An 18,244-nucleotide genomic window follows, 5' to 3' on the forward strand; every position below is an offset into this window, starting at 1 on the left:
AAATCACAGTACTCTAAGCATGATTTGCAATAAATAGTAAGAATATAGAATATCTGATGTCTACTGATACAAACAGTATATTCATGGATGAAAAGAAATACATTTCTATAAAATGTTTATGAAGTACACCTAAATGCTTTCCTTTTCCCTTTATAACTTGTCATGTTTTAGAAAGGTTTAGTCATTATGTGACCACCAAAAGTATCAATAGTGGTTGTTATGATTACTTTGTATTTAATAATATGTTTTTTAAATGAGGCAAAGGAGACCAGACATGGAGCTCAATTGGTAGTGTGCTTGCTTCATGCACAGAGCCTTTCCTTGGTTTAATCCCAGAACCTTATAAAAACAGACATGGTGGTATATGCCTGCAATCCCATCATGGAATTGACAGGAACCCAAGATCAGTCTCTACCACATAGTGAGTTTGAGACCAGCCTAGGCTACATGAGACTCTGTCTCAAAATACAAACAGTGCCAGAGGCACTATGGTGTCAAGCAAGATGGCATGGCACTTTTTAGGCATTACTTACTCATTGAATGCCACCACAGATTTTTTTTGAAAAACAGATAGGTAAGGGACTGGCTGCGAAGGTCACAGCACAGCCAAGCCAAATTCTAGCAAAAATGTGACTCACTGGAGGCGCTGTCAATGCTGCTGACACTGTCCGAGTTGTGAAGATGGCGACGGTGCAGTTGTCGATACAGACTGAATTTGGAGAATTTCCGGGGCTTTCCTACTCCTTTCAGCTTGGGGTCTACATCATCCACACTCTTCAGGATGGGTTCATTTTTATGAGATCTGTGATTATCCTTGAGGCTTAAGGATTCCATAGATTCCATTGTTGCTGCCTGAGAAAGTTATTTAAAAAAAAAAAAAAAAAAAAGACCATGCATATAGTATACTGCAATTTGCTTTCACCCAAGCAGAGAGCAGAGAGGCCGTTTACAAGTGGTGACCAGTGATGGCCCCAGAACAGACTCTCCATAGAGTGGAGATTCCTTGGCTGTTTTGAGATAGCTCTCTCTCCATAGACCTGGCTGTCCTGGATCTTTCTGTGTGGATCAGGTTGATCTCAAATTCAGAGATCTACCTGCCTCTGCCTCACATATTCTGAGATTAAAGGTTCATGCCACCACACCCAGCTAAAATTCTCAAAATTTCATTTTACTGATGCTTTTACCTCACAGTAATTACACTATCTAAATTCACCGTCAAAGCACACAACTTCTCTGATGAACAGACTTCCTCTGTCATTGCTGTGGTTTGACTGTGAAATGTCCTCTGCAGGCTATGTGAAAACTTAGTCCCCAGTAGGTGGCAGTGTTCTAGAAGGAGATGGAACCTTGCTGGGGGAGAAGAGTCACTGGGGGGTAGGCCTTGAGGTTTGATGGCTTGTCTTCCCAATCTTCCTAACTGCAGATGGAATGGGGTTAGCAGGAGTCAAGCTCCTGCATCCACACCTTCAGCAGCACAATGGACTGTACTCCTTAACATGTGGAGTCAAGCCCCGCCTCCCTTAAGCCGTTTCTCATCACAGCAAGGGGAACAGTTGACCCACGTATCTAGGCAGTGCATTGTTCTTTCTCAACCCTCAGAAAAGCCAGCAGCATTCCCATCAGTAAATAAGAAAAGCCCACAAAATGTTTGGACAAGGATGTTGCATTTGGGCCGTGTAAAGCTGAAACACAGAGCAAGTATTTAGGCAGCTCCTGATTAGCAGGTACTTTGAGAAGTCACTAGTTAATGTCCTGCTCCAATTCACTCTAAATGACCCCAGAATGATCTACTGATTTTTGTGTCCATAAGTGGGAAAATGCTAAAAACAAACGGATGCCAACCGTAGCTGAGCACACTCTCATACGTGAACAAAACCCAGCTCTAGCAGCCGCCTGGCATGGGCTTCTTACTCTTATTTAACCTCAGTATTGACTGTCACACATTTTTGTTCACAAACATCTTTTCTCAATAGAAAATTAAATTTAAATAGAAAACCAGAGTGCTGATTGAGATAACATACACTATACCGAACTTGCTCTCCCTTGCTATAGGGGAGAAGCTGAGAGAGGCCAGGTTCCAGGTAAGGCAGGCAGGGTAGGCTTCTAAAGGAAAGCAGGTGTGTCCACCACACCTCTCAGATGCCACCTCTGAATCACTGGGTCAGTCATGCTATTTGTATGGGTTTAGACAAGGCTGTCGATTTTGTGCTGTCCCACAAAGGTGACAGGTACTTACTGCGAGAGAGCCCATAGACAGTCCTGAGGTGACCCGCTTCACACTGCCCACGTCTGTGAGTCTATGTTCATTGTCATCCCACCTTCCATAGGCTAGGTCAATCCCACCCACAAAAGCCACCGATTGGTCGATGATGACAAGCTTCTCATGATGAGCCCACAGATAGACACTGGATGACACATGGTCTGGGTGCCTCATCACCTGGAGACAAGAAAAATCCACAGAGAATGTGATTTAGAAGTGCCCTTCACGTCCCAATAGAATAGGTCTGCTTCCTCCCTAAAAGCAATTTAAAAAATAATTCAGGCACAAAAATGTGTTCTACATATGTCAAAGAGAGTCCCACAAACTTCAGATTTCATTCTCAGCATTAGCAGAGAAAGACTTCCATCCAGTGTTTCTTTCTTTTCTTGCTCTTTCTTTCTTTCTTTCTTTCTTTCTTCCTTCCTTTTTTTTTTTTTGGATTACTCTGACTGGTCTTGAAATTGAGACCCCCCTTGTCTCAGTTTCCTTAATGCTGACATTCCAAGTGCCACATGTACCCTCCCATGGTTTAAGTCCTCAGCCAGATGCGTTGGTTTAAGGAAGCTGTCCTTTGACTTGAATGGCAGCCATTAAAGCTATGTCAAGTTAACAGCTCGAGGCTCTCTTTCCACCCCCTCCAATAGTTACCCTTAATATAAATAAATTAATGATTAAGTAAATAATACTTAGACAGCATGCATCTGTGGAAAGACTTTTAATAAATCGTATTTTTGCTCTGATGATACAAGCACATGGATACCTGGACAGCTCCTTATGTGAAGGTTCTTGGAGACACTGATAAATGCTTGGATGACTATTCCCTACATGACCCCACTGGAACCCCTCTCTTATGTTCATGTTTGTAAGTAGGAAGACACCAAAAATATTGGCTAATGCTTTTATTTATTGTTAGGGTTAGGGTAGAGTTAGGGTGCATGCTTTTAATTCCAGAACCCAGGAGACAGACAGGCAAGAGGATCTCTGCGTCAGAAGCCAGCCTTGTCCCATAGAGAGGTGCAGGCCAATCAGACTACACAGTGAGATCATTTTTCCAAGACAAAAAGAAGAAAGAAAAGGAAGGAAGGAAGGAAGGAAGGAAGGAAGGAAGGAAGGAAGGAAGGAAGGAGGAAGACAACTAAATGAAAACTGCCATAGAGCTCAGCTCTATTCTTGGACACATAAAGAACTAAGTCACACCACACAGATTCTTGCACATCCATGTGTATTGCTGTTCTATTCACAATGGTAAGCAAATGGAACCGGTCTAGATGCCCATCAACAGACAAATGAAGACTATGTGGTATGTATACACGATAGAATTTTATTTAGTAGTAACAAATTTAATAATGACATTTGCAGGAAAATGATGGAAAAGGAAACTATTCAAGTAACCCAGACCTAGAAAGATAAATACCAAATGTTTTCTCTCACATGTGGATCCTACATTTAAACATTTATATATATGCATACCTATGGGGTGTGAGTAGGGTCAAGAAACTGAAAAGGGATTTTGAGAGGGGAAGAGAAGTCTGGAGGGAATGGGGAAGGGGAAAGAGGGTATGGAAAGACATGTGACATGAAAGAAAAGCAAAGGGTTCTATGGGGAAGAAGGAAAGGGGGAGCAGGAGGCTGGGCAAAGGAAATAGGGAAGGAGTATCAAAAAAAAAAAAAAAACAAAAACAAGGTATGTCTAAAATAACCATCCCTTGGGTATTTGCATGCTAGTTTTGAAAAGAAAACAGAGCTTGCATTTCTGAGGATCTGATGCTGTTCAAAATGAAGATTAAGGGAATCTACATGGAAAGGCTCCTGTGAGATAGTAAGCACTGGTAGAAGGGTACCTTTATGTTGGGGTGCAGCCGCATCAAAGTCCGCTTGCTGTATTCACTGTTGATCCCGAGGGCTAGTTCCACCTCTTTGTAAAGCATTATGAAAATCCGAACACCTTGTTGCTGTCATGAGAAAACAGGAATGAGTCCCTGGAGGGCTGTGGCTCCCTTCCCTCCTTTCTTTCCCTAGGTTAGGTCTCCTTTATTCAATAAACTGGTATCACAACACTTAATGAACAGGCAGTGCAAGGAAGGGAATGTATTTTGTCAAGACACAAATAGAAAATATAGAACTTTGTTGGGGTGGCAAATACTGGTCATACTAGCACTGGGGAGGTAGAGTCAGGAGGAACAGGAGTTCAAGGCCAGCCTAGGCTACATATCTCAAAAGAAAGCCATCCTCCTTCCCTTTGTACAAGTACCGGACTACTTACAGATCCAGGATGCAAAGACCAACACCTTAGCTCCTGAAGGTACCCAGTAGCCTTATTGCCTTTCTAGACATCCCCAAGCACTTATCACTCAGGAGAACTGTGACCTGAACCCTCGAGGCAACAGCTAGGGCCAAATGTACCCTAACTGTCTCTGGGAAAACAATGGTTTAAACGGAGAGAACAGTTCTAGATCTTCAAAGACGAATGTGCTCAGTCTTAACTCACAATTGGATTTGCCATGTCTATGCTCCTAGCAAAAGGACCTCACTGTAGCAGTAACTATGTGACATGGGCACACAGATTAACTGAATCTGCCCCTAGACTAGGTCAGAAGAACACAGACAGGGCTCTTGGGGGCCATTTCACTGTCAAACTAAATCAGAAAGAGCCCAGTGAACAACTCTCAAGTGGTACCATCTGACCAACAAGACCATGTGTTTTCACACCACAACTTCAAATAACATAAAGAGTTCATGCTTTTAGGCAAAAGACAATGGGAATAAAGGAATAAAGGACATAACAATATAAACAAGAAGGGAATAGGTTGATTTTTGATAAACTGGTCAGTCTCGAAAGGAAAATTAAATTTTTTTTAGCTCTGTCATTCAGCTATATTTTTCTATTTAAATATTTTAAAATTTATCACTGAACTACAGTCAGTGCTAAAAAGAAGTCTCTTGGGGGGAAAAGTCTAATTCAACCCAAAATTTCAACCTAAGTATTATATGCATATACCTGACATCATTCCTTGTGGTTCATTTATTTCAAAGTCTGCTTTTATTTTTAGAGAGTGTTCTTTTGTGTGTGGGGGTGACTGTGGTGATGTGTGGCACACATGCATTCCCATGCACAAGACCCCATGAGTGTGGTGATGTGTGGCACACATGGATTCATCAGTGTGTGAACAACAGGTAAGGGCCGTGTGTGCCCCCCCATTAAGCTAGGCTGGCAAGCCAGTAAACCCCAGTGATCCTCCTGTCTCTGCCTCCACAGCACTGGGGTGACAGGTCCACACTAAACCGTGCCCAGTTTGTTTCCTGTGGACATGGATCTGAACTCAGGTCCTTATGGTTTTGCAACAAACATCCTTAACCACTGTGCCATCTCTCCAGCCCTCTAAATTCTGGCTCTTGAGCTTAAAACATTATTATTCATTAAGCACAGTGTTCAAAAATTAGGTACTTGGTCAAAATCCAAGTTTCCCACTTACCCAAATAACTGGTGGGCCTTTAAGATAAAGATTATGGATTGCACTAATACATTCCAAATATTACACCTGGTATTTTATTCTATACTGTGTCTTCTCTCACTTGAATAAGGTGAATATAAAGAAAATAGCATATAAATTTTGTTCCCTTTTATCTTAGATACGAATGACTAACAAGGAAGCAATTATACAAATATTATTTTTAATGGGGCTTATATACTTATGCTTATACCTGTAATAAGCAGTTAACACCTGGCAGATTCCCAAGATAATAAAACAGTAATTTCCCTTTTGTGTACCATATCACAGCGTAGCCATAAACTCCGTAAATGTCAAAGTGCGCACCATATCACACAGCCATACCCCATAAATGGCAAAATGTGTACCATATTACAGAGCAGCCACAAACTCAAGAGATGCAAAGTGTGCACCATATCACAATGCAGCCATAAACTCTATAAATGGCAAAGGAAAATTGTTCCTTTTCGATAAAGCTATTTGCTCTGTTGTAACAGTGCAGGCTTATGAAACCATGGAAACTTATTTCGGTAAACCAAAAGCCAAATCTACAGAAGACAAGGCTGTTTGTAATTTAAAAAGTAATACTTTGAAGTGGCCTTCCTACATGCAAACAGTGATTGTGAAGAAATAATGAATCAGTAAAACAATGCCATTCATAAAAGCTTAAAATAAAAAAAAAATTACCTCAGCATAAACATAACCAAATAAATAAGAGTCCTCTACGTGGAACATTTCAAACACAAAAAAGACAATTCATTAAGACAACCAGCTGGAGGTATAGCTCAGCTGGGAGCCTGCTTGCCTGGCATTCAGGAAGCCCTGGGTTCAGTCCCCAACACTGCATAAACCAGTCATGGTGATGTCTGAGGCCAGAGGGTTAGAAGTTCAAGGTCATCCTTGGCTGTATAATGAGTTCAATGTCAGCCTGGATATATTTGTCTGTGTGGAATGTCAGCAGAAAGTGGAAAGATCTATGTTCCAGGATTGGCAGAATTTATTTTGTGAAAATGGCTGTGTCCCCCAAGGCCACTTACAGGTTCAATACTATCACTACAAAAATTCCAATGACATTCTTCAGAGAAAAACAAAAAATCATAAAATGTGTAAAATTCACAGATGCATAAAAGACCTCAATAACCAAGCAATGCTAAGCAAAAATCAATGCTGGATGTATCACTGTGATGCTTGATTTTAAGCTACACTTCAGAGTGTGAGTAACAAAAACAGCATGGCATTGGCACAAAAACCAACATGTAGCTCAATGGAATAGAAGAGAGGGCCAAGAATTAAAGTCATACAGTGAAGCCACCTGCTTTCTGGCAAAAAGTTTAAAAAGAAAACAAGATTGGAAAAAAAGACATCCTCTTCAACAAACGGTCTTGGTAGAACTAGGTTTCAAAATGTAGAAGAATGAAACTAGATCCTGATGTCTCATCCGGTACAAAAGTCAGCTTCAGGCCAGGGACAGTGGGGCATGACTTTCATCCCAGCACCTGGGAGGTCAGCCTGTGAGTTCCAGGCCAGCCTGGTCTACATAACAAGTTCCATTCTTTTATGCCCAGAGAAGAAGGGCACTATTGGTAAGTAAGAAGGCTCTCTGGAGGGACCTTTATGAGATAACATGTTTCTTATCTTTGCTGAACTTAAGCAAACAAAGTTCTAGAGTGAGCTGAAATGGCAGACACACATTCAGTCCTCCTTCCTAAGTAACTTGTCATTAGATACAAAAGCACAACATGACAAACACAAGAATTTTAGGGGCTTTGGATACACAAAATACACATGAAGACAACTGAAAAAAAATACAGTGGCCATCAACAAGATCCCATTTCATAGCCTGCTTCTTCTGAGTATTGAAAGTAACATGGTCCAAGTATCTCCAAAGCAAAGCCAAGTTTGTCCAATGGCTGCCTGTCATTATCCTATACAATCCCACCCCAGAGAAACAATTCCATGTTTCCCAAGAACTTCTTTTGGGGTGCACTATGGTAGGTAATGGGAAACAAATGGTGAAAGGAAAGTTAAAATCCCTGTGTGGAGGTGTTCAGCTGTAATTCCAGCGCATATGGAGAGTGGGCAGAGGATCAGGAGTTAGATGTCAGCCTGGGCTATCTGAGATCCCATCTCAAAAAACTGAGGGCAGAATGTAGGCCTGTGAGATACTCAGTGGATAAAGGCACTTGCCTCCAATCTGGACTACCTGAATTTGAATTCCACAACTCCCTCAAGGTGTCCTCTGACTTCCCCACATGTGTAACACACACAAATTTAGAATATCATTTAAGAAAAAAATTTTTAAAAGAGGTAATCATATCCTCACTATTTAAAGAAAAGGAACACTAGATTACCACAGCATAAGTACCTATGCATTTTTAACCAGTTTTGTTTAAAATATGGTCCTGGTGGTTAAAGATACCCTCTGCCTTCTCCAGTAAGCCATTACAGCCTCCTATTTAGGACCCCACTGGTTTTCCTGGTAGAAGGTTATCTCTCTATCTCCGTTCTCTAATGTGGACATCTTTCCCTTTGATGGCAGCTATCACTCCAGCAGTCTTGTGTCTTGTGGTCCAAAAAGGAAAAAAGAATCAACTTGATGACAAATTCAATATGAAAAGCAAAACCCTTTGACTGTTGCCATCTTACCACTCTGAAAAATTCCTCTGGTATCAATCTCATATTTCTAAGATTGAAATACACACAACTGTGGTGCAGAGTTCTGGCTACCATAACTTGTGGCAACTTATCTTCCTAGCTCCTAGGGTCCTAACTGCAGAGCTGTGGCAACATGAGGCAGTAGGATGCCCAAGCAATAAACAACCTGACTGTCAAGATTGGCTGGCACTAAAGATGGCATCACATATTAGGAGGCCCAGAAAAGATGAGATTATCAACTTTGCTGTTACCAGAAAAGCAAAACATAACATCATAAGAGATGTTGACCAACATGCTCATCAGCCACCAGGCAGGCAAATTTGTAGATTCTTCTTAAAAATGTTTAAAAAAAACCAACCAATCTGTATAATACAAGATAAATGTTTCATCTTCAATCTTACATACCTCCGGGACACACTAATACAAAAATAAGTACTATGTCATACCCCATTCTTTTCTAATCTAGCATGTAGCTTCCAGAAGCTAAATCATGCATGAGAAGCAATGTTCATGTGCATATGACATATCAGATTGGAATGGCAGACGTTAAAACTTTGATGAGCAAAGTGCAAATTCAGTGCACTGAGATGAAGGAGAACACTCCACTAAACGTGCGATGGAGCCACTTCAGGGCATCACTGTTCCCCGGGACATTAAAACACATCATTATCCAAAAGTTAAAGATTACAAGCTACAGAAAGCATCTGACCTGGAAATGCAACACTACCATCAAGCCGTGATGTTCATCCACTATGGTGTTCATCAGAGACCTCAGCAGGATGTGTGGGTCAAAAGCTATGAGAAGCTACACCAGTGATGTAGAAGGCCAAGGACTTGGTGGAGGACCAGGGCTGCAGACTCTTCCTCCTGAGCCCTGGTCAACATTTGCTACCTTTTGTGGGTTATGTAGATGTCTACAGACCCCTCATACTCTGGGCATCTCAATTGGACCTCTCTAGGCTTGGGGATGCAGCTCACGAATAAAGCATTCAGCTAACAGCCTGGGCTGGATCCCCAGTTCAGAAAGGAAGGAAAGAGTAAAGGGAGGGGGAAACAGAACGAGGAAAGAAGAAGGAAGTCAATGGAAGACAGGGAGGGAGGGAGGGAGGGAGGGAGGGAGGAGGGAAAGGGGACAGAGAGACAGAAAGTAAAAAGAAGGAGGTCAAAGGAAGAGAGGGAGAGAGGAAGACTTCAGCTTTCTGAATCCATGGTTCCCTTTACTCTCTCTCATTATCACATCCCAATCCTACTTTATTGACCCACCCTCCTCCCCTGAACATCTAAACACCTCTTAAGGAGAAGTAGGAGAGGCATTGCTTCATAGAAAAAAATTAGAGGTGGGGGATTGGTAAGTCTAGGTGTGAGCCTAGGACATGAGTCTTCATACGAGCTAGCTGGGATGGGCTGGAAAGACATCTGCTATAGCCTCCCTGGTGACCTGCATCCTATATAGCTCATCAGAGATACACTGAGCTATTTAAGGAATACGTGAATAGAACTTCCCAGGCTCAGAGTTTCCCATTTTATGAATGGAAAGGATTATGCTATCCATCAGAGCCATGCTGGATGAATACAAGAAAATATCATCTTCCCTTAGGGTGAGCAATGAGGTCTTTGTACTGATGGAATTCTCTGGGAAGTATGGGGAAAGGACAATGGAAGGAGGCATGAAAAGTGGGTGGCAGAGAGGAGACAGTGGGGAGAGGAGGAAGAAGGTGTGGAGACCTCTAGGAGTAGAAATGCTGCTCCCAGTAACTCAAAATCTAAACATCTGCCAAAACACGCTTCACGGGAGGAAAAAAAAAGATAGACTCAAACCAGAGTAAAAGGGTTAGTGTCCCCTAATTAGAAGATTAATAATAAATCCAGATTTACTCTAACTTAGTCACATAAACAGAGTTCATTAACAATATCAGTGTAGCTTTAATCCCAGCACTTGGGACGCAGACGCAGGCAGATCTCTGTGAGTTCGAGGCCAGCCTGGTCTCCAGAGCGAGTGCCAGGATAGGCTCCAAAGCTACACAGAGAAACCCTGTCTCAAAAAACCAAAAAAAAAAAAAAAAAAAAAAAAATCAGTGTAGCTACACTGCTTCAACTGTTTGTTTGTTTGTTTGTTTGTTTTTAACAAAAAGAACATACTCAGTGTTCACCCAGAATCTACAGGCTAGCTTCACTGTAAACTGTCCTCAGACTAAAACCAAACCGCATAGTCTTTAACATCTTCCCTTCTATGGTGTGTGGGTGTGACATGTGGTGTATGCATGTGTGTATGTGGGGGAGTGTGAGGGGTGTGTGGGGGATTGTTTAATGCATATGCCAACATGCATGTGTATGGAGGTCAGGGAAAGACATCAATGTCCCGTTTCTATCATTCTCCATCTTATTCCTCTGAAATGGGATCTCTCATTGAATCCAGAGCCAGGCTGGCAGCCAACAGAAGCCAACAGCGCTCCTGTATCCATCTCACACAGTTATAGGGTTATAAGGGCACACAACCATATCTGACTTCATAATGTAGGTACTGAAGATTCGAACTCAGATTTATACTGGGCAGGCAGCAAAAGCTCTTACCTGCTGAGCCATCTCTCCATCCCATACTCTTTTATCTGAAACAAACTGGGAAACAAGAAGTCCCCTCTCCATGTATGTGCACAGGTGCATCTGCTGTGTGTGTGTGTACATGTACTCTGTGTGTGTGTGTGTTGGTTTTCAAGCTCTAAGGCAGTGGTTCTCAAGTTGTGTGTTGAACAACCCTTTCACAGGGGTCACCTAAGGCCATTGGAAAGCAGATATTTACATTAGGATTCATAACAGTAGCAAAATTACAGTTGTGAAGGAGCAACAAAAATAATTTTATGGTTGGGATCACCACAGCATCAGGAACTGTACTAAAGAGTTGCAGCATTTGAAAAGCTGAGAACGGCTGCTCTAAAATCAAAAGTTATTAGTATATTTGAAAAAAATTATTTTGAGACAGTTTCAAAAGGCCCAGGCTGACCTTGACACTGCCATACTGCCTAGGCTGGCCTTGAACCCCTAATCCTTCTTCTACCTCCTAAGTGTTGTATTAAAGGTGTGTGTCACCACAATTAGTTTCCTATGCTCCTTGGGATAAAATCCAGCCAGTACCTCATACAGGCTAATCAGGTATTCCAGCTATGACCCAGCCTCATGCTTCCATGCAAGAGTTTAAAATGTGTGTGTGTCCTGTGGGAATACTCACTGCTTTCCGTTTGAGGATGCAGTCCAGCCTCCAGCGGTTGCCTTCCACTACTGGCCGCTTCAGGAAGATTTCCGGACTTAACCTGAAATCACAAAACAAAAATGAAAGGGACTAAAACAAAAGATAAAGGTCTCTGTGTCACAGGGATCAGACCAAGTCTACTGTGGCAGGTCTCTGCCCCAAGGCTACGAGCAAATTCATAGAGGAAATTTTGTTCAGTCAAATTAACTCAAGACCCACACCCCTAATCTCAACATTTGGGAGGTGGAGGCAGCAGGGTCCACAAGTTCAAAGCCACTCTCAATTACATAGAGTTTGAGGACTCTGGGCTACACGAGCCCCTATGCCACGCTGGGATACATGAGATCCTGTCTCACACACATGGAAGAGAAGAGAACAGAGAGAGGAGAGAAGGGCAGGAGAGATATTAGTGACTATCCACCCAATTTCTCTACCATTTCCTTCTTTGCTGTCATAGCCACCTTCCACTACTCAATTTACATACTCTATGTTTCTGCAGCTAGAGCTGACTTGATCCCAGACAATGAGATATTTGACAAGGTAAATGGAGTTAATGAGAAAGTTTCCCCCTTGATGGAACAGACACACACACACACACACACACACACACACACACACACACACACATCAGAAAAAAAAGGACGGCCCATGTTTGTAGCTGTAGGATGGGTGCTGTGTGGGCAAAATGCTTAGAGGGGTCTAGACACAGCTAAATACTAAGGGGATAACAAGAACCCTGAAATTTCTAGGCCATTTCCCCAACCTCAGGATTGCTCAACTTTGGGTATCTCATTAAATGAGACAAAGCCCTCTTAAAATGGGCATTCAACTACAGCTAGCTGAGAGGCCTCTAACTGACACAATTGTACACACAGTGACTTCCAATTATAAAGGCAGTGTCTGTGGGAACTGGGGCTCTCTGATTAGGAACACCAAAATTATTAAATTCTGAGAAGGTAAAAGTTACCCCTGGGCTCTTTTCCCTTAGTAAGTCCAGCTACAGGCAGTTAAGAATACCCCCCAGAGTCACACTTCCCCCAACTGCTTTACTGGGGTCTAAAGGCAACTCAAGCACAATCTCTATCCAATATAACTCTTCTGTAATGAGGTTTCCCCAAAATGGGAGCCTGGTGGAGCAGGAGAACCTCCAAGAGGTCCTCTACTTGAGGAAAAGCATATATATATGGACTGTTGCATCCATTAAAAACATGAACAGCTTCTGTGGGCGGAAAGAGTCATACCTGCTGTGGAAGTGTTCCCTGGACAGACAGACTACAGCACCATGAGCTCACACGCTCTGGTCATCTGCACAATATCAAGCCAGTTAAAGTTTCATAGGGGTGGGGATCAAAAGCTTGCCTCCAGCTGCAGGCAGCTGCTGGCTGTGGGGAAAGCCCGTTTTCTTTAGGGGTGTGGTCCCCAGAAGGTTGGCCAAGTTCCAGTGGGTAACCCCACATCCACACGCAGACAGATACTTAGTGGACATGAAGTTTAGAGTAGGACACGATGGGGGGTGGGGTTGAGATGAAATGGAGGGGCATATAGTAATTACTTTGTGAACATGTATAAAATTCTCAAGAGCACATGCCTTTAATCCCAGCACTCGGTAGGCAGAGGCAGGTGGATTCTCTGTGAGTTAAAGGGTAGCCTGGTCTACAGAGTGAGCTCCAGAACAGGCTCCAAGTCTACAAGAGGAACCCTGTCTCAAAAAACAAAATTCTCAAGAGAAAATATATATAATGAAGAGACCAGCTTCCCTTTCGGCAGCCATAAAGGCAAAACACGTGCTTCTATGACCTTGTCCTAGACACTAGAAAGTCAGATGCCTGCCTCGTAACAAGGAACCAATCAGAAGTTAGCTGGTGGCGCTATGCTTTACGACCCTGGGTGTGCTTTACGGACAAGCCCACAGCAATGATGCACAAAGCATAGCAACCACCCTGGGAGGGTCCATGGGCCATAACAACCAGTTGGCCAATCAAGCCCTCCAAGCCTGGAGGCACACCAATCCTGAGCCTGTGTCCTATATACCCCTAGACACTCCCCTTACGCTGTCCTATAAGATCTCTCGGGAGCCCCTAGGAGCTGTCTTTTGTGAGCCATCCACCATGGCGGGTGGGTGAAAGACCCGAGCTAGCATGGGGTTAGCTTGTTAAATTACAATAAAGCCTCATGCAGTTTGCAGCAAGCTCTCGAATCTGCCTGGTGATTGGGGTGACCGCAGTCGTGGCCTGGGACCCTGGATACTTGAGTTTTCCGGGGGTCTAACAATACTTGAAAATAAAACCTTCAAATTCTTCTAAAAAATTAAAAACACTTTCTGCCTTAAAATTAAAAGAAAATTATTTTTAACAGTTGAAAAACAATGTAATTCACATTAGTTGGGAAAAAGGAAGAAAAATTAAAACCAGAACAAAACATGCAGAGAAAATAAACAAAATTCAATATCCATTTACATTCAAAACTCTAGCAATACAATAAGGTAGGAAAACAAAATATAAATCAAACTAATTTGAAAGGCAGAGGCTAAATAAATTTCATTCATGGATGTCATGAATCCCAAAAAATCTACAGAAAGTTTACAAGCACTAAGTGAATTTAACACTGTTATAAGATATAAAGTCAAGCGCAGGCTAGAGAAATCTCAGAGGTTAAAGGCACTGGCTGCTTTTCCAGAGGGCCAGGGTTCAGTTTCCGGCACTCACATGCAGCTTACTCCTGACTGTAACTCCAATTCTAGGGGATCTGACACTCTCACACAGACACACATGCAGGCAAAACACCAATGCACATAAAATAAAAATAAATACTTTAAAAAAACTGAAGTGCTTACTAAGAAACTTATCAACTTGTACCTATAGGACTCCTACAGAGGTTGGTGAGGGTGAGATGGCTCAGTGAGTGAAAGTTCTAAGCCTGAAAACCTGAGTTCCATCCCAAGGACCTGCATGGTAGAAGAGAACCAAGTCCTGCAAGTTGTCGTCTGTCCTCCACGTGGGTTCTGTGGCTCATGTACACACATGCATATACATGCATAACACACAATTTTATGTGGGGGACCGAATATCCCTGTTATGGAATATTCTGGGTTCCAGGCCCTGACCACATAAATAGCGGTGGCTTGTTAATTAACACCAGGCTGTAACTGTTTACCTGGCCTGAGGGTAATATGCCTCTTATTTGCATCAGTATGTGCCTAAGCATCTGAATAGGCCCTCACCTGGGCGGAGGTGCTGGTGGTATGGGAGTAACACGGGAGCAGAGAAGGTTAGGAGCGAAGCGGAGAGAGAGAACAAGAGAGAAATGGCTGCCTCGTAGTGTTAGCAGGATGTTAAAGGACATCAGAAAAGATGGCTAATAAACAAATAGCTCTAGTTCCAAAACATGGAACTGAGAGCTCTCTGAAGATGACAAGATGCCTGTGTTTGGTCTTTATCATCGTTGCATTCCAAGAAGCTTCCTGGTTCACACACCCCCACTTAGGCAGAACCTCTGTCGTGGGTTAAAGCTGAGACAAGCAGGGCCTCGACAATTTTATAAAGCTCTCTATGCAGATCAGTACAAAACACTATTAAAAAATTTAAATGAACTGCAATACTTGTTAATTGAAAGGTTCAGTGAAGGGCAGCAAAAGGATTTACAGCTCATGTAATCAGCTTATTGGTTATTTAGTCTGAAGAAAAACCTCCAAAATGGATTAGCACAGGGAACCCTAGTTGCATCTTGACAAGAAAGAACAGGATTGCCTGAAGAGGCCAGGGCAGCAGCCCAGAGCCCACGGAAGAGATGATTCCAATCAGAGCAGAACTGATCCCAAGAGGGTGACAACAGCTCCTTATGTTGGCACTGTTTCAGGGTCACATGTCCAAGCTGGGTAAGTCAAAACCCCCATTTCCAGAGTGTGCACTTATAATGGAAGCTGTGAAGAATTAGAAAACAGTTGGGCGACCGTGGAGAGGGGAGAGCTCAGGAAAACTGTGCCGTGAAGCTGTCTATGGTCTCCTGGCTCTTTCATAAGTTGTCCCTGTGGAGATTTAACCACAGCAAAATCCATCTAAGGAGTTTGAGGAATTAACAGATTGATTGCGGCCATGCCACAGATCGACCACCAGGTGGCAGACATTATATAGAGCAGACAACAGCAGAGCAAAGGCTTTGGAAAACTGGCATTAAAACTCCACCCCTATAGGATGGAGAGATGGAGAGGGAGTTAAGGGGACTTGTTGCTCTTGTGGAGGAACCAGGTTCATTTCCCAGCACTCATATGATAGCTCACAGCCACCCATAACTCCATCCCACGAAATCTGACACCCTCTTCTGCCTTCAGCCAGCACACAGTACACACACACACACACACACACACACACACACACACACACACACACACACACACACACCAGCAAACACTCATACACACAAAAATGAAGTAAATAAAGCTAAAAGAAATTGTTAAGCACCCCAAATGTTGCTTGGAGCTTTCTGCCTAACCCAAATGAGGCCATGGCTTACTAAGGAAAAAAAAAAAAAAAAGAAGCCAGTGGTATTTATTTCACAAAAGTTGATTTTTGTTGTTGTTGCTGTATGTTTTTTAAATTTCATTCTAGAAAATGCAATTTTCTAGTGGTATTGTCACATGCCTTCAATCCCAGCATGCTGGAAGCAAAGACAGGAGAATCTCTGAGTTTTGAGGCTATCCTGGTCTACAGAGCAAGTTCCAGGACAGCCAGGGCTGTTAAACGGAGAAACCTGTCTCAAAACAAAAACAAAAAAAAACAAAAAACAAAAACAAAAAGCAAAAAGAGAAAACTATCCACAGATTTAAGTAAGAAAAGTCTTAACATCATTATGTTAAATTTTCTAGAATACAATTTTTAAAAAATAGTGGGCATACAGCAACAAAAAAATCAACTTGTATGAGATTATCACTATTTACATATGTTTAAAAACCATAAAACCATATCTGTTTATTTATTTGGGCAGGGCGGGTTGGGGGGGTGCACTGCACATTTGGAGCTCAGAGGACAATTCATAGGAGTTAGTTTTCCCATTGAGCCATGGAGTTCTAGGACTGGATCTTGGGTCATCAGGCATGGCAGTGGCAAGTGCCTTTACCTACTGAGCCATCTCACTGGGATGGTTATCTAGTTTAATCCCTTATGAGATATTATAAAAATGCAACTATACATCAGGATGAATGGGAAGAGAAAACACCTCAGAGAAACAGAAGATATCCAGAATCAGAAAATTCTGAAATAGAAATACAATCACCACAAAAACAGGAAAAATAAAAGTACCAAACTTCGCTTCCTAAGCTCAATAATAGAATGAAGGTTTATGAAGGTAGCTAAATAGAAATTATCAAGCCCAGAGGCTGGGGAGGTGGCTCAGTGGGTACCATGCTTGCCATCAAGCCTGATGACCCCCAATTGAGGCCTGGCACCTGAATGGTGAAAAGAGAGGAGTGACTCCCACACATTGTCCTCTAACCTCTACATGTGATGGCTGTGGCACATGCATGTACATACACAAACCTACACATGCACACATAATAAGTAATCAATATCAATTAAAAAAAATTATCCAATACAACAACCAAGAGGGAAAATATTTAAAAATATGAAGCTAGCCTTGGAGACTGTGAGATGACATGAAGGAGAGTCTGAGAACTGGAAGCTTTGGAAGAGGACTTTTTATATCTGAAGAAACAGTGGGAAGACCTTCTCAAATTTGGCTAGATGCATAAGACAATAAATTGAAGAACCTCAGGGTACCAAACAGGATAAACCCCAAATCATAACCAAACTGCTGAAACCAAACAGTGGAAATTTTTGAACGCACTAAAGAGAAAAATAGTATATTGCTAAAAAATTTCTCCTCAGAAGCACTGTTTAACCAGAATGCATAAAGATCCTGACAATGGGGCTGGAGAGATGGCTCAGAGGTTAAGAGCACTGGCTGCTCTTCCAGAGGTCCTGAGTTCAATTCCCAGCAACCACATGGTGGTTTACAACCATCTGTTATGAGATCTGGGGCCCTCTTCTGGTGTGCAGATATACATGGAAGCAGAATGTCGTATACATAATAAATAATAAATAAATAAATAAAATATTTAAAAAAGAAAAGAAACTTAAAAAAAAAGATCCTGACAATGGACAATGAAGACATCCAGATCCAGAAGGAATTCCCCAGACCTGCAGAGAAAAAAGGGCTATGGGGGAGGGAAAGCAAGTGAGGAGGGGGAGTAGGAAAGGAGGGGTGTCTCTAAAAAGTAAACAAGTGCCCCCAAAGTACATGAGAACATGCTCATTGTTTAAAGAAATTGCTGATTAATAAATACATAAATACATAAATACATAACCACAAGGGGCGGTTGCATGCACTCTGGAATAATGGTCACAGTAGAGGCTTCATTTCAAAATGTGTGCTGTGGTAAGATGCGGGCCCAGGGCTGCTGCAGGAACAAATGGCACCTAATTCACTCTCCTTCAGAAGGTAGAGGAGAAGTCACATAGGTTCCTGCTAGAAATCCTTTGCTCTATGTCTAAAATTCATCCAGCAGCTGATGGAAGTAGAAGCAGACACTCACAGCTAAACCTT

General features: G+C 42.3%; 1 protein-coding gene across 1 annotated transcript in view; it reads right to left on the reverse strand.

The window, feature by feature from the left end:
- The window catches only part of Pld1 (phospholipase D1), a 123,900-nt gene that overhangs the window by 78,043 nt on the left and 27,613 nt on the right, over positions 1 to 18,244 (reverse strand). The window contains 4 exon segments of the mRNA NM_001246828.1: positions 639 to 852; positions 2,237 to 2,437; positions 4,102 to 4,212; positions 11,627 to 11,708. Coding sequence (NP_001233757.1) covers positions 639 to 852; positions 2,237 to 2,437; positions 4,102 to 4,212; positions 11,627 to 11,708 — 608 coding nt within the window.

Source organism: Cricetulus griseus, assembly GCF_003668045.3.
Source record: "Cricetulus griseus strain 17A/GY chromosome 1 unlocalized genomic scaffold, alternate assembly CriGri-PICRH-1.0 chr1_0, whole genome shotgun sequence".
NCBI classification, from domain to species: domain Eukaryota; kingdom Metazoa; phylum Chordata; class Mammalia; order Rodentia; family Cricetidae; genus Cricetulus; species Cricetulus griseus.